At 37.5% G+C, this 26,109-nt stretch overlaps 1 protein-coding gene across 1 annotated transcript in view; it reads right to left on the reverse strand.

Annotated features, from left to right (window-relative positions):
- The window catches only part of LOC131026870 (hexokinase-2), a 69,904-nt gene extending 67,317 nt beyond the window's left edge, over positions 1–2,587 (reverse strand). Inside the window, exon 1 of the mRNA XM_057956877.1 lies at positions 2,010–2,587. Coding sequence (XP_057812860.1) covers positions 2,010–2,338 — 329 coding nt within the window. The 5' untranslated portion in view covers positions 2,339–2,587. The remainder of the gene's footprint in view (positions 1–2,009) is intronic.
- Positions 2,588–26,109: the final 23,522 nt, after the last annotated feature.

A 26,109-nucleotide genomic window follows, 5' to 3' on the forward strand; every position in this document is an offset into this window, starting at 1 on the left:
TAAACAATTATATCTTGTGTTTAAGGACAACAAAAGGGATTTCGAGAGAGCTTAAAGTGAAACAATTCGTGAATTCTCTCTTACGATAAGACAGTGCAAAATAGTTTGACCGCACCTTTCATTTTAATTATGACAAGGGACACACTAAGGCAACTTGGATTATGATTGTTTAATTCAAGCATATATACTACTAACATGAAAAAAGAGTAGGATTATTTGTGCACATTTGTCTTAGTTAAAGGAGATCAGAAATTATTCAGACAGATGGATGATGGTTAAGTGTGGTTCATTTAACAAAATCTAATTTATCCAACACAACTAAAAAATTTGCTATTTACTGAAACTTACTCGCGATTGCCATTCAGATTGGTTCATTTAGTATTGAACAGGAGATAAAGAGCAATTTCTCAACTCACTGGCAAATAAAATTACGATTTTCAAGACAACAGTCCATGAAACCACATGAGCATTTCACAAATCCTTGTTCAGAATCCAGTAAGTCAAAGGCAAAGCATTCAGCTTTCCATTGGACCTTAATGGATAAATTATGGACTTCAACTAGTTAGGTAATAGTACTATTAGAATCCCTCCATATAGGCTTGACGCTCATTGCTTGAGGAAAATAAAAGCAATTATGAGACTAATTTGAGAAAAAGCATTAAATGCCTTAAAATCCACATACAAGAAGATTCTCGTTACAAGGAGTTTCATAAAGCTACTCATTACAGAAAGAAATTTAGTAAAGAAAATGATGATTTACAAGGCCAACTGGAGGACAGAGTTAGGAAATGTCCTAAGTAGAAACACCTAAGTGATTTTTTCCCCTGTGACCAAACTTACATTGGTCCACAGGTGCCTACATACGTACAGTGCAGGTACGCAGCACCCAGTAGAAATGCCCATTGGGCATGCTAGTTCAAGAGTGCAGCAGTATGCAAGGTGCAGGAGTATTCAGGGGACAAACCATCAAAACTTGGCATGCTGTAGAATTTAAACAGGAGCATCAAACTTGAAATCTGGAACTTAATATTAACTTCATAATGAAACTTGGTACAACTGAAATCAAGTACGTCTTATTTCACTTTTTCCTCGCAAGTTTGGTTTTTTACTATAATTGTGTGTTTCTATAGAATTCTATAGAATTCCCTTGAGAGGTTCGAATAACTATTGTACGGAAGGGTGTACATGCATTCCAAGCACTCTGAAATGAGTCCATACCTTTCAATGTCCGGTTGTTTGAGCCGCTTTAATGATTTTCTTTTTCTAATAGGGCAGTGTGTGAGATTTAGAGTAAATGCACCAGGCCTGACAAGGTGCATCAGGTTGTACCGGGTGCTCCTCAGATGCAAAATTGCATGTGCTTTGCCCCCGCACACACATACCCGGTTCAGGTGGATCACGATTTCAATCACCCACACGTACCCCTACAATCCTACTGGCGATTTATGCCTCTTTACATCAAATTTCTCAGAAGCCTTCGAAAACAAACACAATGATTAGGAATAAAAATTCAAGGAGAGAACGATGCAACATTTGTTAACATAAGTTCAGCAAGTATATTGTTTAAGGCTCTGCGGAGGTGTAAAAAATCTACAACATAATACAAGACCAGACATTTCTTGTTTAGTTCATCAGAAATGGTATTTCAATTTTTTCTGTTTTAAAAATTCATCATTCTGTCTAAAAAGTACTCGATCCCTGCCTGCAAGAATTCGGCCTTTTTGGAGGACAGTTTTCCGCTGACTTTGTAGATATAAAAGAAGATACGCCTTAATTGGAAAGGGGCAACAAAGCAAATGAATAGTCAAAGATGCGCACCATGAAATGCTGACAAGAAATGAAAGGCAAAGGTGAAAAAACTAAATGTCGAATCAGTACATGTGCGATCATAAATGGTGCTTACACACAGATGCCATTTATTAGAGATCCAAATAATAGAAGATAAAAACGCTGTGAGAAAATAGTAGAAAGAGTGATCTAAGGATATAAAAGGGTGTCAATCAAGTTACCCTGTTGGCAAGGAATCGACATAGGTGATGACCATCTTGAGCAATTGATTATCAGATGCAAGACCCGCTTCCATATGCTCTACCAGCGCATCCGCCACCTCCCTCAGGCGAGGGATCGGAGTGGCGCACGCCTCCTCCACCTCCTTCACTATTGCTTCCGCCTTTTTCCACTCCCATCGCATTGCCTCCTCCTTCTTCACCTTCGCCATTTCCATCCTGATCTTCATCCTCATACTGCCCCTTCCTCCCCATAAACATTGCTTCCTCTGCGCACTAAAACTTACATTCTGAGGGGTAATTGGATGCAAAAGCCTGCCACAAATCGCCATTTTTTATTTTATTTTTTTGCCTGATCGGCAATCGACAATCTCTGATCCCTAATCCCTTACCCACCCAATTTCACAAATCTATGAATGTGATCCTGTGCTGGGATCTGCCCTCCCCGTATTCATTCAGTTGCGAAGTCAAATAGTGGCTATTAACATTTCAATGTCATCAGAGCGTCTATTGACAGTAGCGAATGGCGTTTCTTCAACCGGAAAAGCAAACCTGACGTCACTACCCCCGGCCCCATTCGTTTTTGTACCAACTATATATTTTGATTTAATGAATGAATATAGGTATCGTTTTCCCTTCGTCCCTCGTGGACTTCCCGATGCGACATTATTTTTATCGCCCCTAATTTGTCCTTATCCATTAAATGTGTGCTTCACTAGGGCAACTTCTATCCAGCATCCATATTATAGCATTGACCGTGTTTATTAATTAATTGAGTTATATTTTAATTATTAATTAATTATTAAACACGGTCAATGCTACAATATGGATGCTGGATAGACAAAGTTTTTCACTACTTTGTCTTGATCATTCCTTTGATTCGGAGTGTAGAGAAAATAAATGTTTTTATTCCTTTTTATGTAATTTTTTATTAATAAATAATAATTAAATTTAAATATAATGTGAGTTAATCTATTTTAAATGAACGAATTAAATTATTTTATTTACCCAAAATCAAATGCAATATTTAAGATAATATGTAAGTGTTAACATACATTAATAAAACATAAAAGAATCTTATCAACTCTTTTTTGTGCATCAATGATGATTTTGTTTAGAGAGAATGGATTTGGTGGCCTTCATGAGGAGCATAAGGTTGCATTCCAAAGTATGACTTAAATGACCAAGGATGAGGCCAATTTATAGATTTTTCCCCTAAGGATTGGATGGCTAAATTGACCCTAAATGTCAAGGGCTCGTATTAGTTGAAAGCCTTGGGAGGATGAGACAAGGACAAATGTCCTCACATGATTGGTAGATGGAGTGGGGAGAGATTAAAGGAAAATCAATGGTGGAGATTCCCCTAAGAGAAAGTGGAAGGACAAGATAGAAAGATGTACTTGAGAGTACCCTTGAAGGATGGACAAGTCCTTTAGCCCATGTGCCATGGTACAAGGCCAATTCACATGTACAAAGGTACAAAGGCCTTATCTTTGTACACATGTGGGAGATGTAAAGGATTTGAGAGGATTTATTTAGGATTTTGAATATACAATAGAAAGATTAGGGGGCTATGAATTTTAACCCACCTATTGAAAAGAATAAAATAATCACATATGTAGTACCTCATCATACATGGTTGATTGGAACTTACAACATTGGATGAACATTCCTTCATTCCTATATGAGAACCTTGACTTTCTAAAGCAAATCCGTCAACAAGCATGGTAAGAATATTTATGCATAGATCTAACTCATGCAAACATGTGATCAACCAAGATATCCACTCACTGGTACATTTGGGGCTCAATTCCGATGGTCGTTTGTCAGAATTGCGACTATTTTTCATCGGACTACTGACAAACGCAGTCGTCGAAAACTTGTAGTCGGAGATTCTGACGGTGCTCGCCAATGTCAAAATTCCGACAGCCCCTGGGACTCTTCCAACGACGGCCATGACCGCTCATCCGACGAGAGAATGTCGTCGAGCATACAACATCCTCGTCGGATGTTTCTTGGGTGGACATCAAAATTTTGATGCTCGTCCGATGAGAGAATGTCGTCAAACATACAGCATCCTCGTTGGATGTTTCATTGACTGGCATCGAAATTCCAACGGCACCCAGGACTCTTCTAATGATGGCCAATGACCGCTCATACGACGAGAGAATGTCGTCGAGCATACAACATCCTTGTCGGATGTTTCTTGGGTGGACGTTGGAATTCCGACGACACCCGGGACTCTTCCGATGGCAGCCATGACCGCTCATCCAGCAAGAGAATGATAGCGGCCATGACTATGTTTGGATTGTACCCTAAACTATATTCTTAATTGTTCTAATGCAAAGTCCATATTAACTCTTCCCAAAGTTTCTTCAGTATTAGTAATGGCTAATACATATTACAAACCAACATTTCAAATACTTCTTTTTTCGAACTATCAAGTCCTACAACTTTGATCAAATTTCTTGACATCCTCGTATATTTGCAACAAAAAACAATTGTTGCTCACCAATGCAATTGCCTTGTCTACTCCAAAATGCCTTGCTAAACTGACATGTTTTTCCTTAATTAGATTTTATCTCATTGAACTTCTTGGTATGCACATTTGACTTAAACATCTCATTTTGAATCAAGTAATCTAACTACTTACTTCTATCAATGCTTATTGATTCCTTACATGCCTTCCATGCCTCTACAAAATTAGGATCGGCTTCATACAAATACTACTATTACCCTGAAGTCTACCCATCAAAACTAGTGATAGCATCCCTCCCCGTGCGTTTTAAGTAGTCAAAAGCCAAATTGAACCCACAAGCTACCACCAAATCTAACAGGATGAATACTTATGTAACAAGCAACATGGTTTCAATAGAGCATATAGAACATCACCATCAGTGATGATTTATTTGTTAAGCTACTTAAGAAAGGTACAAAATGTGGCTAAGCATCGTTGGCCCAAAATGGTTGTGGAGGAGGAATTAAACTATAGGAAGAAGACTTGGAAGAAGTAAAACAACAAATGGATGGACAAATGCAACATTAATTTGCAAGAACATCCTAATACTAATGAGGAGATAAAAAGTTGGTGTTAGAAAAATTCAGTGATGTCATGAAGACAAAGCAGATTGGACAAAAAGGTAGACTATGTCAAGAATTCAGCCCTAGGTGGAAGCATAAGGAAAAAGCCTATTTGATGGTTGCAACTAAAGAAAAGGTTAAAATTTTAATCATGCAGTTGAGTACAAGTTCTCATCATCTTAGATGTGAAATAGGTAGATGGACAGTCCCCATGGAAGATTGGGAAAAAGAACTTACACCTTTTTGTAACAAAGGGTTGGTTGAAATCAAATGGCACTTCATCATTGAGTGTGATGCTTAAGAGGATATTCTTATTCAGTTCAAAAACAATTTGAAGGTGGACAGTTTGAACTAGCTATTTGATAAGACAAGACTTCACAAAACAATGTGTTTCTTGATCAAAATTCATAATGAAAAAGCTGACATCCAAAAAGAATTTTAAAATGTATTAATTTCGTGTCTCTTGCTCCCTTAAATCTCTGGTAGACATCATTAAAAATCTTTCATTCATTCGTGCTTACCCCACATGGACTTAAAAGCCTCCCAAACAATTAAATTAAAATTGGGAATAAACACGAAAATAAAATAACTATTCCATTTCAATAAAAAAAGACTAGATATAAAATCAAGTTCAAGAATTACTCTTTATCAGCAATGTGAATAGCGGCTACCAAATCAACCTGCAAATAAATGAAAACCATATTAGGGCTGCTAGAAAATTTTAATTATAAAAATTCCAGATATATAAAAATCAAAAAGAAATTATATTTTCACTATGAGTTGAAAAGACGAATTATATTTTCAAATATGAAAATCAAACTAATTTTCTTTTAAACGCAAGAATGATAATTCTTTAACCTGGAATCCAGGCTGAAGAATCGACCACGGTAATTTCTTGTGATAACTAACAACCGCAGTTTGCAAATCCTCTCCACTGATTTCATTTTTACGGAGCTTGGTAAAGACAAAGCAACACTATGCATGCACCATGAAAAGAGCATCTTGAAGTATGATTTCGGACCTCAAGAACACCTATTGAAAATCACACACAGAGAAATGGCAAGGTTGCATTCATAAGAACCCAAGGAATAGTAAGGAACAACCTTGCATCTTTTGAGACTTCTATTACAGTGAGTTGATAGACTTAAGTATAACACCTTCAACAAACATCTTCAAGGTTTATGTTTCAAGACACCAACACAATCTAGAATCAGTCACAAAATATTGTACAAGTTGTAATACCCTAAAAATGGTCATCTAAACCATGGGCCCCTAATCTCGACAACATCACCAAGGTCCTAACCAAAGGCAATTAAATCAATCTTGAGCACATTATTAATTCTTTAATCATCAAATATCACATGGCAAATCAATTACTCAATATTAATTAAATATTCATTTAATTAATTGAATCATTTCCAAGAATATCATTTTTGATCAATTATCCCATTTTAATTTATTAAATATCCTTGCATATTTAATTAATTAATAAATTTTCATTTAATCATGCAAAAGGAATTAATTTATTACAAAAGAGGAATTAATCACAAACAAGAGTTGAATTGAAAATTAAATAAAAGAATTGAATTGAGAGAGAAATCAAACTTGAGATGTTATTTATTTTACTAAATTTAGAACTTGAAATCAGAAAAGCAATTTAATTGAATTATTGAATTATTCTCTAAAATTGGAATTCAAAGCTTTTTAGAAAAAGAAGTTCAATTGCATTGAAAAGACTGTTTTCTTGAATAAATAAAAGAATTATCTATTTTTATCACAAATGCGTGGAATTAATTTTTTATTATTTCCAATGCAACTTGGACTTCTAATTTGAATGCATTTCAATTAAACTATAATTGGAATCTATCTCAAGGTTAACTAAACCTGATTTCTTAATTATTTTCAATTAATTCTAAATTGAGCTTTTCTCTTGGTAATTCTCTATAAATTCAGTCTTCAGCTCTCATTCCAATTTACCCTAGAGATTTTTGAGAACACGCTTGGAGATTATTATCACGCTAATTTCGCTCTGGAGTCATTGAAGATTATTGTGCCTTTTTAGATTATTTGCATCCATTTTACATCCATTATTGCTTGAATTATTCATCCATCTTGGTGTAGTCTAGTCACTGATATTGCTTATAACAATTTGAGATTTTTTTTAATTTTTATTTTTATTTTTTATGGTGGTGGTGATGTTGTCGAGATTAGGAGCCCATGGTTTAGATTGGTTTAGAGTATCGAGATTAGGGACCCATGGTTTTCATGCCCATCGGAGCAAGTTGAAAAATTAGGTTTTTGGTTATATATGGGACAAAAGTGTCATTTTCAAATCATTTTAACCTTCCAAGTTTGAAAATTCAAAAAGCCTTCTGCGAAGAAAATGGTGGTCCCTACTCGTCAACATCGATTCGAGCACCAGAGACGTCATAATCAACCCCGAAACTATGAGCCAGCGGTAAGTGATTGATCTTAAGCCTCTTTATGTTTTCACTTTTGAATTTTTTTTTCATTTTTCAAGTTTTTCACATGTTTGGGGTCGGGTTTCACGTTTTATTGCTTATAACACGCTTGGAGATTATTATCACACTAATTTCGCTTTCGAGTCACTGAAGATTATTGTGCCTTTTTAGATTATTTGCATCCATTTTACATCCATTATTGCTTGAATTGATTATTTTGCTTGAATTATTCATCCATCTTGCATCCATATAGTTAAATATCATATAGATTAAATCCTTCGTCTTGGTGTAGTCTAGTCACTGGTATTGCTTATAACAATCTGAGAGCAATCTTATACTCGCACCTTTTAGAAGGCAATTAGTCGCTTTGTTATGGTTTTTTTACTTATTAATTATTGATTATTAACCATGCATATAATGACTTAATTGAAGTGTTGTGCTTGCAACTTATAGACCACTTTTTCACACACACATCTCTAGCGCCCACCGTGGGGCCGAAGACTACATTTTTTTGCCTCCAAGACTGACTGCTTTGTTTTTTTTTTGTTATTTTCCAAATTTCGAATTTTTCGATTTTTTTTTCCGTTCATACATCTCGTACGACAATTCCCACAGATTGAAACGACAAACTGTAGGTGTCGTACGAATTGGAATCCCGTCTCGTATGAGTTGGGATCCTATATCGTACGAGTTTTTATATTGTCGTACAACTCTGTATTTTCTGGTCAAAAGGCAAATTTCATGATTTTTATTGATTATTCTGACGACTGACCCTGACTGTTTATCTGTCTATCTCAGAATTTTTCATAGCCTAATCAGTTTTTGCAGAACGCTTGTCAAAGAATATGCTTGTCGCACAAAGATAATATGACTATTGATTCGTTGTCTTTGCAGGTTTCCTAAGGAGAATCGACTAAACATCATGTATTCTTTAAATTCATTTTTAGGAACCTAACTTGCTATCTGGTTAAAGAACAAATCTGTCTTTTGTGTTTTTAGAAGACTCTGAGAGGTAGGAGAGTATGCTCTTGTCTTTTTCTAGACAATCAGAAATCCAGACCCTTGAGACTTTTTCTTTGTTTGAGATTTGTACATCTTTAGCAGGTCTGCCCTCTCGAGGGGTTGAAAAACTCTTAAAGTCGTTACGACCGGTGTGAGGGGAACAACCTAAGTGGGAATGGCTAGACGCCAAGTACTCCAACCCACTATAAAATAAATGTGATTTGATGAAAATCAAGTCAACGATAGTGCTCGGGAATAGCTCTCCTTCGTACCTTCGGGTATATTAAACCTTGGTTTTCAAGGCTGGGAGACCTCTTAATTGAGTTTATCTCGACGCGCCGAAAGGATCCCTGACTAAATCCAATTCAAAATTAGAAGCTACCCGGTTCATCTCCGAAAGGGGGATAATCTTTGTGCAAGAGAGATAGTAACTCTCCCAAGATACTTGTCATTTCGTGCCCCCATTAGTGTTTGGAGTTGAATAATACGGCGTTGAGAATCCATTGCGTGAGACCCAACAGTCGTATTCTGATTAGCTATTGTGTGTGTACCTGAGTCTACAAGCAAAGGTTTTCTTTCCTCACCAAATTCCTTAGGGTTTGCATGCTATGATTGGAGTCACTATATGTACTACTTGTTTTCTGTGTTTTCATCCCTGAAACAAAAACTAAAATACCAAAAATTGGAGAAGATAAGAAACAACTCAGTGATTCAAAATTGTTTGTGTCAGAAACTTGTCCATCCTAAGTCGAAACTCTGTCTATGCCAGAACTAGTCCGTCCTAAGTCGAAACTCTGTCTGTGTCAGAAACTAGTCTGTCCTAAGTCAAAACTCTATCCGTGTTAGAAACTTGTCCATCCTAAGTCGAAACTCTGTATGTGTCAGAAACTTGTCCATCTTAAGTCGAAACTCTGTCTGTGTCAGAAACTTGTCCATCTTAAGTCGAAACTCTATCCGTGTCAAAAACTTGTCCATCCTAAGTCGAAACTCTGTCCGTGTCAAATGCTTGTCCATCTTAAGTTGAAACTTTGTCCGTGTTAGAAACTAGTTCGTCCTAAGTCGAAACTCTGTTTGTGTCAGAAACTTGTCCATCTTAAGTCAAAACTCTGTCCGTGTCAGAAACTTGTCCATCTTAAGTCAAAATTTTGTATCCTAGTCCAAAATTACTCCATCTCAGAGTTGGTCATATTCATTTATAATACTTAGCAATAAAAAAAACTCAGAATTTCTAAGCTCTGTCCTGTGAACAGTCGTACGAGTCTGATAATTTATCGTGCTGCACTTGATTTTGTCTCGTGCGAGTCTTCTGATTTGTCATACTAGACCTGATCCTGTGTCGTACGAGTCATTTTAATCTGTTGTATGGTTCTGCATCCTGTGTCATACAAAACAGAATTGCTCTGAGTCTTTTGTCGTCCTACACATACCCATCTGTCATACGGTAAGAAACAACAACTCGTACGAAACATAAATTTTGTCATCTTGTAACTGCTAAATTGTTGTTCGGTTTAGAAAATCCTGTCGTACGAGTCTCTGGTTTTGTCAAAAAAGAATAGTCAAACTTGCCTAAAAACAGTCTACAACGAACATAATACTGGTTATCAATTTTCCTGAGCATAAACAGATCAAGACAGTGTACCTCTGCCATTTGCATTGCATGATTTGGTCGATCATCTTTCAGCTAGTTCAATCAACTACCTATCAAATTTTAGTCACTTAGATAACGTCTTATACAGGATAGATCGTTCTTGAAACCAGACTAAATCTTACACTATGCTTAGAATCAACTTAGATAAGCATCTTATATAGGATAGATCATTCCCGAAACCAGACTGAATATCAGTTGTTTCTCCCAAACAATACATTAACTGAACAACTAGCTTTGAAATTGATCTTGACCTCTGCATCACAAACAGCTTTAGGTCTCACTAATCCATAAAAATGCCTATACAAACCAGGAGTTCCAGTAAGAAAGAAGCCAAAGACAAAGGAATACCCTTTTCATACACCGACAATCCATTTTACGAAAAGGATCCACTCACTGACATATCATTGTCATCAGGCAAACCAATTTTTGATGAGCCTAAATCTCCCACTATATATGAGATGAAACACAATGATGGAAACAAGGACGATAATAACATTCCCGAAAATGATAATGATTCCTCATCATCAAGTGAGGCTGACGAAGACACTGAACCTCTAGAAAAAGAAATCCTTGACCGTCAAAAGGACAAAGACTTTAGAAAAATGATGAAAGCTATCATGACTCGAGAAAATGAAGACTATTTCTTAGAATTAGCAAAACAAGGTGCTAAACTTCCTACTGGATATGATGTTCAAATGCTCATTACTAAAAAGAAAGAATCACCTATACTCATGGTACACAAACAATTACTAGCCTTACGGATGGAAGTCTCGGAACTGAAGAATAAGGACAAGTCCCCAAAACAATATGTCCCTTACCATTTGACAAGAATCTACACATGCCTCCATTTCCTTCACGAGTGGAGATCCCAAAATTTGACAAGTATGATGGTACCTTAGATCCTCAAGATCATGTTAGAGAGTTTTGTGCTGCCTGTATGGAGTTCATGCACGATCAAACGTACCTCATGCGCCTTTTCCCGAGGAGTTTAGGGGGTCAAGCAATGGAATGGTTCTCAAGTCTACCCAAAGGAATAAAAACGTTTGAAGAACTAATCCAACTATTCTTACAACAATATTCATACAACATTCGACATCCTGTGACTATGATCGATCTTTGTAATACTCAACAGAAAACAGGGGAACATCTTCTTACTTTCCTCCAACACTAGAGAAAGATGTTTTCTAGGTATTCTTGACCTATTCCAGACTCTGAGAAAATGGATATATTTGTCAATAACTTGGTCCCCGAGCTGAAATATAGTATACAAATGCAAGTACACCCATCATTTAACAAAATGGTAGATAATGCCATTCGAATGGAAGGTGTGCTCATAAAGAAGGGGGATATCACACCTTGGAAAGAAACACAACCAAGATCTAGCTCTAAAGAGAAGAACAAGTATTGGAAGTTTGGAAAAGACAATAACAAGAATGTTGTTAATGATGGAGTAGTAGACACTGTCAAAACCAACTCAAAATCCACAATATTCAACTTGGCTAGTGGTACACAAGCACTTAAAGCCGCTGAGGCTGCGGCGGAATATCCGCCAAAGAAAACAAAGGAATGGTTCAAAGAAAAGCCTTGGCTTTCCAAACCTAAGCGTGATTTTACTCCTCTCGAAGAATCATATGAATCTGCTTTCAAAACTCTGTTGGCAAACAACTTGATAACGCTACTAGATAACTCCAGACCTTATGATCCAGATGTCAAACCAAGATGGTGGAGAGAAAATGAATACTATGACTTCAATCGGAATAAAGGTCATAACATAAACAATTGCATGAAGCTAAAACATGAGATTCAAGATCTCATAGACGTTGGTAAAGTTGTTGTTGGGAATCACCCAACCAATGTTGATCATAAAGCATTTAAAGACCCTTTGCCTGTTTACGAACAAGGTGATTATTCAAAGAACAAAGGAGGTGCCAAGGTAAATTATACTTATGTCAGTCAAGACAACGTTATCAACATGATTGAGCCTTCCCAATCAGAATATTGCAATGTGATTATAGTCCAAGATAAACCAAATGAATCACGATATGCAAGAGCTCTGACCCGTTCTTAGATGAAAGTCACTCTCCAAGGAGCTAGTTCTTCCAACCTAGCTCAAGCAACATTGAATTCACCAACCCAATCAAACAAATAAAAAGAATCAACCTTGGACAAATTTAAAAGGCTAACTTCATCATCATCTTCTGGATATAGCGTAGTTGAACAGTTGAAAAGGACAAATGCTCAAATCTCAATCTTTGAATTGCTAAAACTCTCATCTGCTCACAAAGACATCCTAGACAAAGCATTGCTCACTACCAACGTTCCAAAAGATTTAGACATTAATTGGTTTCAGTCTATGGTGGGTCATCTAACTTCACCTCACTATCTGACCTTCTCAGAAGAAGATGAGAACTTGCTAAATCATCCACATAACCAACCATTGCATATTGAAGCCATGATCCATAAACACAGAGTTAAACGTGTTTTGATAGATGGAGGTGCGGGGTTGAATATTTGTACGTGTTTTGATAGATGGAGGCGCGGGGTTGAATATTTGTACTTACAGTCTACTTACGCAACTAGGATTCTCTGAAAATGTCATTGATCTTGGCAAGAAAATAACAATAAAAGCTTATGATGAAGAAGAAAGGACTTCTAAAGGTCTGGTGTCATTACCTATCAGAGTGGGACCAGTAGAAAGAGATGTCCTTTTCCAAGTACTTGATATTCCTTTGTCATAAAATATATTACTGGGCAGGTTGTGTATTCATGAAATGAAGGCAGTACTGTCAACATACCATCAATGCTTAAAGTTTCCTTATAACGGAGTTGAAATCAGTATTCCTGCTGATACAAATGTCGTATGTAATGCATTGACAAAAGGTGCAGATACTTTTGTGTCTCATAATAGGGCAACCTCTCCAAATGCAGATCCAGAAGCACTAATGAAAGACTTAGAAAAGAGATTGAAGATTACAAATACCAGCATGGATGGCTACAAGATAGAACCGATACTTTCATTAGTTTCTCTCCTACCAACACCAAAACAGTTCGGCAAGCCATCAGAGGCTATGAGAACACAAACTTCAACTCTGAATACAATATATGATGGTCTCTTTGTACAGTCTTCTACCTCCTTGGCGGATGAAATAGAAGAAGATGTTGTTCTTAACTGACTCTTTAAGGAAGATAGTCAAAATGAGGAGGTACGACATTGTGAGATTTCCTCAAACCAATATGGTCCTCGATACAAAATGATTCAACGCATGGGGTACTCAGGTACTGGTCCTCTGGGCAAACAAAAGGAAGGTATTACTAAACCAATTCAGATACAAACCAAATCCACAAATGATAAGGCTGGACTGGGTTACAATCCGAAAAAGACATCAGATCAAAAACATGTATCTAAGTCTAAGTGGCAGAAAAGAATATCGCCTTTATCATTACAGGAAGTAGACACTCAACAAACAAAAGCAGAGTGTAGGAAAGAGAAAGAGGAATCAATAGTCAAGAAAGAAGAAATAGTTAGTGCTCAAGCTTTGATGGTATCAACTACAATAATACAGGAAGTTGAGGTCCCTGAGGATATAAGAGATGAAGTAGTAAGAATCAGAGAATTGTTTGCACCACTAAAAGTTCCAATCACATATATTGGCAGGTAGCCAGTAGACGATTCAGAGACTGATTCAAACGAGTATGAATGGGGTCCTGACAACCTCTCAGACACATCCGGTACAGAACCTCCAGAAGAGTCTAGCAGTGTCATAGATAATACTCAAGAGTTGATGCGCATAAAACTAGAGAAAGAAATACAGGAAATTAGACAAAAGAGACAAGCAAATTATGAACAAGGACTGAAAGAAGGAAGAATACCAGAAAGCTTCTCATCTATGTACCCCTATCATAAAACAGAACAAAGCAGGTATAGCACTACACAAGAAGAGTTGGAAGCTACAAAACAACAACCAGTTATCATTCCAGAAGAAGCTGAATGGAGTAGGAGACAACAAATCATAGAAATATCAAGATCATGTCAACAGGTGTGTCAGATACAAATGACAAATGAACCACAACATGAAGAAAATTGCAACATTAAAGATGTTGGTATTGATACCATACATATGCTTACTAAATCACCTAAAGAAGACTCAGAAACTTCACCTGATGACTCTAATGACAGTCCTATTCAAGATAATATCTATTCAGCCTCAAATTCTGAATCAGCTGATACAAACAATGAAAATTTGTCTACTGATCTTATCGCTGTTAAACCACGATATGACGTCCAGTCTGGTGTAGTGAACGACGTTACAAGTATGTCTATCCGATTAGATCGATTAAATATTAACGTGAACTTTAATAATCATGATCTGACTCTTCCTGGTCTCGAGACACTTACGCAAGGTATCATTTTGGAACTTGACTTTTCGATCCGCAACTGTGATAACAATACCGTGAGTGCTCTTGAACCTATCCAAGATTTATCCTTAGTACATCCCAAACTGATTGACTATATATTACAAAACTAGCCCATGAGTATACCTATTTTTGCCAATGACTCTATGCTAGCCTATTATCTCAATGCAATTGAACCTATAAACTTTTCCACCAATGAACAGAGTGAAAACATGACTGAAGCGGATATCAAGTATCTTAGTCGCAAAAAAAAGAAAAATAAAAATAAAAGATCTGATGGCGAAAACCACATTGTGGCGGTGTCAGAATCTAAAAAAGAGAAAATAAAGGACGTACCTAAAGGTGAATACCTCTCTAAGGCGCCTGAAGGTGAGATACTTGATATACTGCCAAGTCATTTCTAGGAAAGGTCCTCCATATTGATCGAGCCAACTCAACCAGTGAACATTGGGAGTCAAGAGACACCACACATCATTCATGTAGCTCAATCATTATCAACAGAAGAATTGAAGGAGTTCACTAAACTTTGCATGGACGTACTCTGATATGCCAGGCTTGGATCTTGATCTCATTATGCACCATCTTTCAATTACACCAGGAGTAAAACTAGTTAAGCAAAACTCCGTAAGATGCACCCGCATGTAGCGCTATTGGTCAAGGCTGAATTAGAAAAACTATTAAAAGCTGGATTCATTAGAGCTATAGATTATGCTGAATGGATTTCAAACATAGTACCTGTGTCAAAGGTAGACAAGTCTATCAGAGTTTGTACTGACTTCAGAGATCTTAACAAAGCATGTCCGAAGGACGACTTTCCATTACCAAATATTGATATGATAATCGACATGACTATTGGGTATGAAATGTACTCACTAATGGATGGATTTTCTGGATACAATCAAATCAAAATAGCTCCTGGAGATCAAGAAAAGACAGCTTTCACCTGTGCATGGGGAACCTTTTGATGGAATGTCATGCCATTTGGGCTAAAGAACGCAGGAGCAACCTATCAAAGAGAAGTTACAACTATTTTTCATGACATGATGCATAAGAATATGGCAGATTATGTTGATAACACCTTAGTGAAGACTATGAAAATATCAACGCATATTCAAGAGTTAGGTCCTATACTTGACAGAATGGAAAAGTTCCAACTCTGGTTAAATCCAAAGAAGTGTGCATTCGGAGTGACATCTGGTAAACTACTTGGATACATCATTTCAAAGAAGGGAATCGAGGTTGATCCTGAGAAGGTTCAAGCTATAATGGAAATGCCGCCTCCGAAGAACATCAGTCAAACGAGAAGTCTACAGGGACGTCTCCAATCCATCAGACGATTCATTTCTCAGCTAGCAAACAAAGCTCAACCTTTCACAAAGGTATTGAGAAAAGGAATAATATACAACTGGGATTAGCAGTGTGAACAACATCTTCAGCAGATAAAAGAGTACCTGTCAAATCCACTGATATTGATGCCACTGATTCAGGGTAAACCACTAATCTTATATATATCAGCAACTGATTCATCACTGGGGGCACTTCTAGCACAACAAGATGACAATAAAAAGGAACGAGCTATTTATTACATCAACAGGACATTGGTGTCTTATGAAATGAACTACAATACAATAGAAAAAGAATGCTTGGCGTTAGTCTTTGCATCACAAAAACTGAGGCACTACATGCTAGCACATTCAGTCAAGCTAGTGGCCAAAATTGATCCACTCAAGTATTTTCTCAATAAAGCAACACTTACAGGAAGATTGGCGAAATGGGTAATGATCCTTACAGAGTTGGACATTGAATATGTGGAACGCAAAGCCATAAAAGGACAGGTAATTGCTGATCAACTTGTTGAAGCTCTGCTTGAGGACACTCAACTACTACACATAGAGTTTCCAAATGAGTCAATAATGCACCTTACTCAACAACCTTGGAAAATGTTCTTTGATGGTTCCTTTACTCAAAATGGTTCAGGTGTTGGCATATTAGTCATTACTCCTTAGAAGTATTCAATCCCAAAGTCTTATAAGATTTTATTCCCTTGTAAAAACAACATTGCAGAATATGAAGCTTTGGTGAATGGGATAAAACTAGCTATTGAATGGAAGGTTGAAAAATTGTATATCTATGGAGATTCTCGGTTGGTGGTTAATCAAATCAACGATACATACCAGACTCGAGATGAGAAACTAATGCCTTACAAGAGGATGGTTGATGATCTTAAGAAGTATTTTTCTTTTGTATCATTCCAACAGATTCCTAGATCTGCAAACAGAGTAGCATATGCTATGGCTACCTTGGCATCTATACCTGAGCTACAGGAGTCCAATTTTCGCTTTGATTTCCTGGTGGAAGAGTTATATTACCCCGCTTATGATTCTCTTGAGACCCAAATAGTTTGTTCTATTATTGGACATGACTCATCTCGATACAGCCACATCTATTCCTATCTACAAGACCAAGTTATCCCTGGAAATCTTACCCGAAATGAGAAAAGAAGCCTAACTCGAAACGCTTCGCGGTATTTTATCATAGCTAACAATTTATTTAGACGAGGTTTGGACAGTACATTGCTTAGATGTCTAGAAATTGAAGAATCTAAACGTGCGTTATCGGAAGTCCATGAAGGTATTTGTGGATCTCATTCGAATGGCCTTACTTTAGCTCGAAAACTACTACAGGCTGGCTACTATTGGCCAGACATGGAAAAAGATGCCATCTAATTTGCCAAGACTTGTGAGAAATGTCAGCTTCATGGAAATCTCATACATGCCCCGGCAAGGGACCTCATACCATTTATAACACACTGGCCTTTTCAACAATGGGCCTTTGATCTCATTGGTCAGATATATCCTGCTTCATCCAACGGACATAAATTCATCATAACTACCACTGAGTATTTCACCAAGTGGGTAGAAGCGGTTCTGCTCATCAAAGCAACCAATAAACAAGTCGCCTTGTTCATCCTAAATTATATCATCAGCAGGTATGGGATACCTTCGTCCAGCGTGACTGATAATGGAGGACAGTTTAAGAATAAAGATTTGGACGAGCTTTGTGAGAAATTCAAAATAAAGCAACACTGGTCATCGGTATATTACCCTCAAGGTAATGGACAAGCTGAGGCATCTAACAAAAACCTATTGACTATCTTGCATAGAACAGTGAACAAATCCGGGAAGGCTTGGCATCTGTAGCTCAATCCTGCACTATGGACTTACAAAACAAGTATTAGAACACCTACTGGGGCTACACCTTTCTCTTTGGTGTATGGGTCTGAAGCAATACTACCTGTAGTCACATAAATTTGTCCACTTAATTAAATGAATACTTAGTATTTATTTGATTATTTAACCATCAATTAATAATTAATTAAATTAATATTTAATTAATTCATCTTAACGCTCTTCTCCTATTAATTAAATAAATTATTCAATTTATTTGATTTAATTCACTTAACCAAATTCATACCATTAATTAAATAAATAAATCATATTTGTTTAATTAAATCTTCTCTCACATTTAAATAAATTAATATTTATTTAAAACCCCCAAAATCCCACCTCTCACATTTAAATAAATAAATCATTTATTTAAATCACCTTTATCCTCCACCCACTTGCATTTTCCTACAAATGCAAGTTGCACAATTATTTTAAATAAATAATTTATTTAAATCACCTTTATCCTCCACCCACTTGCATTTTCCTACAAATACAAGTTGCACAATTATTTTAAATAAATAATTTATTTAAATCACCTTTATCCTCCACCCACTTGTATTTTCCTACAAAAGCAAGTTGCACAACTATTTTAAATAAATTATTTATTTAAAATCCTATTTATCCTCACCCACTTGAAACCTTTAATGGTTTCCCTTAAAGTAGTCAAACTTGATGGCTTTAAAGTCTTCAAACTTGATGGCTTCCTTCTATAGTCTTCTTAAGACTTTAATGGTTTTCCTTAAAGTCTTCAAGCCTTTAATGGTTTCCCTCAAAGTCTTCAAGCATTTTAAATGCTTTATCTTCATTTTTCTCATTTAAATAAATTAATATTTATTTGAATATTTATCCAAATTCAACTTACACCATTTAATTGAAATAAATGATTTTATTTTAATTGAAAATACCAAAATTTCTCCCACTTGCATTTTCCTACAAAATCCACTTGTATGCCTAAACCCCTTCTAGATTCTTCTAAACCCTTCCTAATTAGCCTAATCCATCCCCTAAATATTGTCACATTCCTAAGCAAATTGGAGTCACTTCTCAAAGACTCCAAAGTCTTTGAAAAGCAATTAATGCTTTGTGTGTTCAACAAATTAACCCTCAAAGTCTTGGATAACCTTTGAAAGCTTCCAACCTTCAACCACTAAATGGCTCAAAGTCTTTGATAACCATTGAAGGCTTTCAACCTTCAACCACTTAATCCCCAAAGTCTCCAATAACCATTAATGGTTACCTCAAACCCTCCCACATGGTTAAAACATTTGTTTTGACTCAACCTCTACCCAACCCAAAGGTCTCATCAAGCCTTTAATGCTTTGACCATGATTATCTCTTAAACATTTGCACAAAGGTTTATCCTTGGATTAACTCTTAATCCAATGGGTAATCTTAATTTAGACTTGACCCTTACCTTCTAGATAACCATGAGGTCTTCTCAGGCCTTTAATGCCTCCAACCTCTTCTCTCAACCCAATCCTATGTTGACATTTGTCACCATTTTATTGGTGCCAATTGTGCACATGGATCCCCAACTTTCAAACTTGGCCCTTGATTAAACCATTCAATCTTAACCCTTCATTTCCCTATTTCTTCTATAAATAGAACCCTTCTCCTCAAGCAAAAGAAGAAGCATTTTTAGAGTATTGTTGTTATACTGGCATTAGCATAGAGCTTTTTCATAGCATCACTATCTACTCTTGCATAGTATTTGCTTATCATATTCAACCATCTTGAATCTCCATATGGCATCCATGGCTAGTGCTAAAAGTTGAGAGCTACACTCATTTGGGACTTGGAGAGGAGAGGAACAAGGGAGGAGCAACTATGAGCATCTTGATTAGCTATTTCATTCTATGTTTATATGCTTTCTATTTCATGCTTAATATCTCTCTTGATATGCCTGTTTAGGATAATCTTTTGTTGCTAACACTAACGTTTGTTTCTTGTGCTCTTGTGTGTGTTGCCATCAAACAGATTTTCTAATCCTTTTTGCAGAGCATCATTTGGTGAACCCGACGTGAATCCAAACACCAAAAAGATCAATTTTTTCTTTTAACCAATAACATGTTTGAATGTTGAAAATGTCACACAGGTTGCGATTTTGACACTGTTTTGGTGCGTTTGGCATTATTTTGGCGCTATTCCCCCTGTTTCAGTGCTTTTCCCTTCTCTGTCTTTCCCTTTCTTTTAATACGTTTGTGTTAAATAGTGCCTCTGTTCAAACGCAGACTAGCGCTATTGTAACAAAACGTTGTACAAATCACTTTGTAACCAAAAAAAAAATAAAAAACCAAAAAAAAAAAAAAAAAAAATTTAGGCTTGTAGAAGCCCACCAAATAGGCGGATTTTACTAACTATTTTTCTCTTTTGTGCAGATTTAAATTAGATTAAAGAGTAGATTTATATTTTTTTACTAACTTGTTTTTGAAGTTGGTTTTAAAAATGAATTCACTTTTTATTTTGGTTTAAAATTAACTTCACATTTCAAATTTGGGCTTTTGAAAAAGAATCACACATTTGTTTGGGGCTATTAAAAAGAATTTCATTGTTCAAAGGTAAAAAGAACCACAAACTTATACAAAAACAACTTTTTTTTTTTTTTGCAAGTTAGGAAACAAACTTCGTTTTGGTGCTTAAAATCAACAAGGCAAATTTTATTTCTTGCATCAAGATAAAACTCACAATCCACACTTCCATTTTTGGTGCAAATAAAATTCACAATCAACTTGTCTCATTTTTAAAGCAATCTTACTTCATGCAAACGTGTTTTTCATTAAGTTGACCAGGATTTTCAAATTCTAGTTTACTCAAACAATTGCCTTTGAAAATTAAAAAGAACACCATGATTGTTGGAGCAACATCTCCAAATAGTTAGATCACATTGCAATGATAGATTAAAAAGAACAAGTGTTTTTCGTGCTTGGCACACTTGTGCAAAGAGTTGGTCGAGTGGTCCTACCTCTAACACACACTATCCTCTCCCTTGGCTCTCGTGGTCCTAGGTGCAAGAGAAAAGTGTTAGTAACACTCAAATTTTATCTTTTTAAGAGAGGCCTGCCAAGGGATCGATACTCTTGGGAACGACCTCGAGCGGTAAATCCTTCGAGCCGCTATAGAAATCAGGTGAGAGCGAAAGCTGTAGCCTTGGGTATAGCTGTTCCTACAGTGTAACTGGCCGAAAGGACAAATGGGCCCCACCACCAGTTACAAGGCTCTTAAGTGAGTCACTGCAGAATGAACTTATGTCCAAAAACATCGAACATGACTAAACACCTTTAAGTAGTAGCCCACCTGTTCTATTGATTGAGGATATTTGAGGTATAATTTAGTGCAAGAGCATAGATGGTTTTGCTCCCAAGATACTCACCATACATATTTCCTTGAGTAGAAACATAGCTTTTTGAAAGGTCACTTGTGGCTTGATAAAAGTGGTGACTCCCCCATCATAGGGATCATCTATTTGTTATGCTCGTGCAAGACTTAGTATATCACATCCTTACCTGCCACGACGGGATTCATAAGGTATGTAGTACCAAAGTCGAAGAAATATCAAGATGTGGGCTAAATTTATCACAACTGGCCATTTGACCTTAGGGATAAAGAGTGTTTGAAGTGTGTTCGTTTTACAGACCTAGTGCAAATTGAGCCGACTTCAGGCTTTGGAATTACACCTTAAAATAAATCTAAAGGAAGGGTCAAAAACAAGTCCAAGGATTGGGTTGATCTAGACCCATACTCATTTGTGCCTTTTGAGGCAACATTCTTGTGTTTGTGTGTTTGCTTTGTTTTCTTGTCAAAGAAAAATCAGAAAATCAATCCCAAAAACAAAGTATTCATCCAACATCTGTCAACACAACCAAAAATACCAAAAACAAAGTGCAAACAAACAAAGAGTCAAAAATTTATGACCATTCTTCACATCTTGCGAAAGAAGAAGTGTCATCAGAGTATCACCTTGAAAAGGAGACCACTAAGCTCAAAGGCTTTGATCAAAAGGAGGAAATTCTTCTATCTCAATAGACAAATTTTTGTCTCACATAGAGTCTTTCTACATCGCATGCGTCTATACCTTCAAGAAAAAAAAAAACAAACGAGTTTGATTCAGAATCATTAAACTGCAGAGCTTTTATGCAATATAGAGCTCTGAGTTATCACAAAAATCAAGGAGGAAAGATTAATCCCAATTTCTTCCCAAACATCTGTATCACCTACAACACAGCTCGAGAAGTGCCACCAACCCCTGAAAGGGAAGAAGAAGAGTTTGTCCCATTTGTGACACAAAGTTTTTATTGAAAGTTGACAACATTTTCATCCATCATCCCACTCATACATCATCACTTCATCATCAATTCATCCCAAAACTCTCAAAACATTCAGAGGTTCTTGTCCCAAGATCCCTTTTTAGATATTGCTTGAAATCAAAACACATCACTTTTAGATTGTTTCTACATCTAGGATAAGCTCATCCTAAGAGACACATCTACGCAGGTTAAAACTAGTTCATGAGTGAATCCTCTCATTGCTAGGTAGTCAAAATCTGTAACACATCTCAGATTTCTCTACACCTTATCACATCCAAACTTATCAAACAAACAAGCAATTCAAAGAAATGAATTTCGGTTACATCTACCTTAAAAGTGCTAGAGATCTCCATACAACACAAATCACCAACCAATCAATATTTCATTTCATCACCAACTCATCATCATCTTCAATCAACTTCAAAACAAACTTGCAAACAAAATGGCTCAAACCCGATCACGATCAAGGCAACGAGAAATGGAAATTGAGGAAGAAGAGGACAACCTCAATGAATTTCAAGAAGCACTTGGAGGAAATGGGAATGATGAAAACCCAAGTACTCCCACTCCTTCAACAATCGAAAGGGTTCAGCATAACCTTCATTTTAACAGATTATTTGATGAAATACTAAGGAGCAATGCGGATGCTCACTTTTTACGACTTGCTCAAGAAGGAGCCAAACTCCCCTCTGACTTTGATCTCGCCCAATTAAGACAAGCATCAGAAAGACAAAGTCGCCATGAGGAGGAAAGGCGTAGAGATCCCATTAGATATAACATCCCTCGAGGTAACCCACCACCTCCTCCTCCAAATGAAATAGAGATGTTGCGGCAACAAGTCGAGAATCTCGCCCAACAACTTCATAGTGGTGTTAAGACCAATCAATTCTCACTCAACGACATCTGTCCCTATCCGTTTGATAGGAATCTTTATATGCCACCCTTTCCACGCGGGTTTGAAACACCCAAATTTGAAAAATATAGAGGAAAGGGGGAGATCCCCGCGATCATGTCCGAGAATTTCATTCCGCTTGTCTCGAAGTTGCATATGAAGACACATACTTAATGCGCCTTTTTCCCCAAAGCTTGGGAGGAACAACCACATCATGGTTTTCCCGACTACCAGGTGGCATTAGAACATTTGAGGAACTCATCCAGAAGTTCCTATCTCATTACTCTTATAATATTGAACGCGACATCACCATGGCTGATTTGTGCAATACCAAACAAAAACCAGGTGAATTATTCTCAGTATTCCTGCAACGATGGCGCCAAATGTCTAGCAGACGTTCTCTTCAGTTACCTGAACGAGAACTAGTGGAAATTTTCATTTCCAACTTAAACGAAGAAATGGAATTTCACCTGGATGTCAAAGATACAGATTCTTTTAACGATATGATCACCAAGGGTATAAAATGTGAACGGGCACTCATCAAAAAAGGACTCATCAAAATCTTTAATGAACCAAAAGATGGTCCTCGCCCGCGCTTCAATAGCGATAAACCGAACTTCTGGAACAAGAATAAGAATATCGTCAACGATGGAGTTGTGGATGCTCGGACTATCCAAAATGCACAACCTGTGGTTCGATTTGCAGGACAAAATCCTCCACCTCAGAATAACACAAATGTTCCTTCCAATCAAGCTCGCATCACATCTCATGATGAAGCAAGACCTCGTCCACAAAAACAAAAACGCACATACACTCCCTTAGGGGAACCCATTGAAACAGTGATGCGACAACTCATTTCTCAGAATTTGATCACTCTACCTAAGCTATCCAACTATGAGCCGCAAGTCAAACCGGCATGGTGGAGAGATACTGAACATTGTGAGTTCCATCAAGGAAGAGGACACAAAACAAGTAATTGTCACCGATTGAAAGATCTCATTCAGGATCTTATTGACCGAGGAGAAATTGAAATTGAAGGGCATGACCCAAAAACAACCAATAATGATCATCAGATGTTCAAGAATCCACTTCCATCGCAAGATCAAAGGGGTCCTTCCACGTCCAGACGAGGTCCTGATACCACTGATTATACGCAAGCTGCGTATAATTACACTGTCAATCACCTATATGATGCCAGTGAACAAATTGCAACTATCACCTTCAAAAATCCCACCTCAAATTGCAATGTTGTTACGCGTCGCGGCAAAGTTACCATCAAGGCAGCTCCACAAGGCACCACCTCCATCCCAAAGCAGTACAATCTTGTGGAACAATTAGACAAAACCCCTGCGCTCATATCCATTTTAGAACTATTACGCCTATCGCCATCTCATAAAACAATCTTGGATCAAGCACTCCAAGAGGTGTCAGTCCCTGCAAACCTGAACACAGACCAATTTCAAGCCATGGTTGGAAGTCTAAAGTCATCACCTTGTCTCACTTTTTCTGAAAGTGACAACTCTTCCTTCCAGCAACCTCATAATGCCTCACTCCACATTGAAGGCTTCGTCAACCAACACAGGATCAAGCGAGTCTTGATCGATAATGGAGCAGGCCTAAACATTTGCACACTACAGTTGGTCACAGCATTGGGATATGCAATAGAATCAGTGGATCCTCGCAAGAAGATCACCATCAAAGCCTATGATGATGCAGAGCGTTCATCTAAAGGAGCTGTGGTCCTACCAATCCGAGTGGGCCCTGTGGTAAAACACATAATTTGTCAGGTTCTGGACCTTCCTCTGCCATATAATCTATTATTAGGGAGACCTTGGATACATGCCATGCAAGCTGTTCCATCTACCTACCATCAATGTATCAAGTTCCCACATAACGGGGTCGAGATCACAATCTTGGGCGATGCAAATCCCTTTGCATTTTGCCATAATATCAGCCATCAACCAGAGATTACCGTTCCTAATAATAGAGAAGCCATTTCCTCCACATCATATGTAAATCCCGCCTCTCTTGCCAGTTCAAACACTCCTATGCCCAAGCAAGAAAAGCTAAAGATGAAAGTAGCAGAGGAAGGTCCTGGAGAATATAACTTGAGTCAGCTCTTTTGTGTGGGACAAATGCCCACTTCTCCTAGAACACATGGTAAACCACAGCAGTTGCTCCAGCAACCACTAATCACGCCAGCATGTGCCTTAACGCCTTTCATCCTTGGAAAGAGTCAAGAGGAAGAAACACAAGATGAGGACCTAGTGGACTGGATCTATAAAGATCCCATCACCACTGACAAACCGCAAGTTACACTTCCTACGGAACAATATGGCAAAGGCCTCCTCATTATGCAAAGAATGGGATATGATGGTGAGAGTGCTTTGGGATACTGCAAACAAGGACGACACGAACCTCTACTACCAGAATTCAAGCCCAAAGGTAATACAGGCCTTGGCTTTGAAAAAGAGATCCTTCCTAAACTCAGATTCAAAGGAAAACCCAGCAAACCATTTTGCCCACCTACTGCAAAGAGGATACCTTTCATAATCAAAGCACCATCAAGCACTATCCCCACTGCCCCCTCAAGGCTCACAACTCCACCATCACCAATGTCACTCATCCCATCAAACGAACCAGTAATCCTATCAGCAACACCATTTGTAGCAGCAACTATATTGGAACCCGCAGCAACATCTATGGCACCAGTAATTCCAGCAGAAGCCACTGAGTCACCATTACCGATACTTCCAGTGACAAATCCATTAAACCCCATCACAATTCCTGCAACACCGATCACTACAAGGATACATAAACCAATCACACCTGCCGTGTTTAACTCCAAAGACATCCCAGTATGGTATAGCAATCAGATGCTGGAGAGTGATTCAGAGACCGACTCACATGAGTGGGAATTCGATTCAGTGCAACTTAACACTTCAGATGAGGAAGACACATCACCACCTCCACCCCGCAAAGACATCCCTGTTTACGGAGAAGCACAGATAAAGACCACTTGGGTACCTGAGCTGGAAACATCTTCCACAGACCCTACGTCTCATCCTACGCCT

The sequence above is a fragment of the Cryptomeria japonica genome, chromosome 2 (genome assembly GCF_030272615.1).
Source record: "Cryptomeria japonica chromosome 2, Sugi_1.0, whole genome shotgun sequence".
Classification (NCBI taxonomy): domain Eukaryota; kingdom Viridiplantae; phylum Streptophyta; class Pinopsida; order Cupressales; family Cupressaceae; genus Cryptomeria; species Cryptomeria japonica.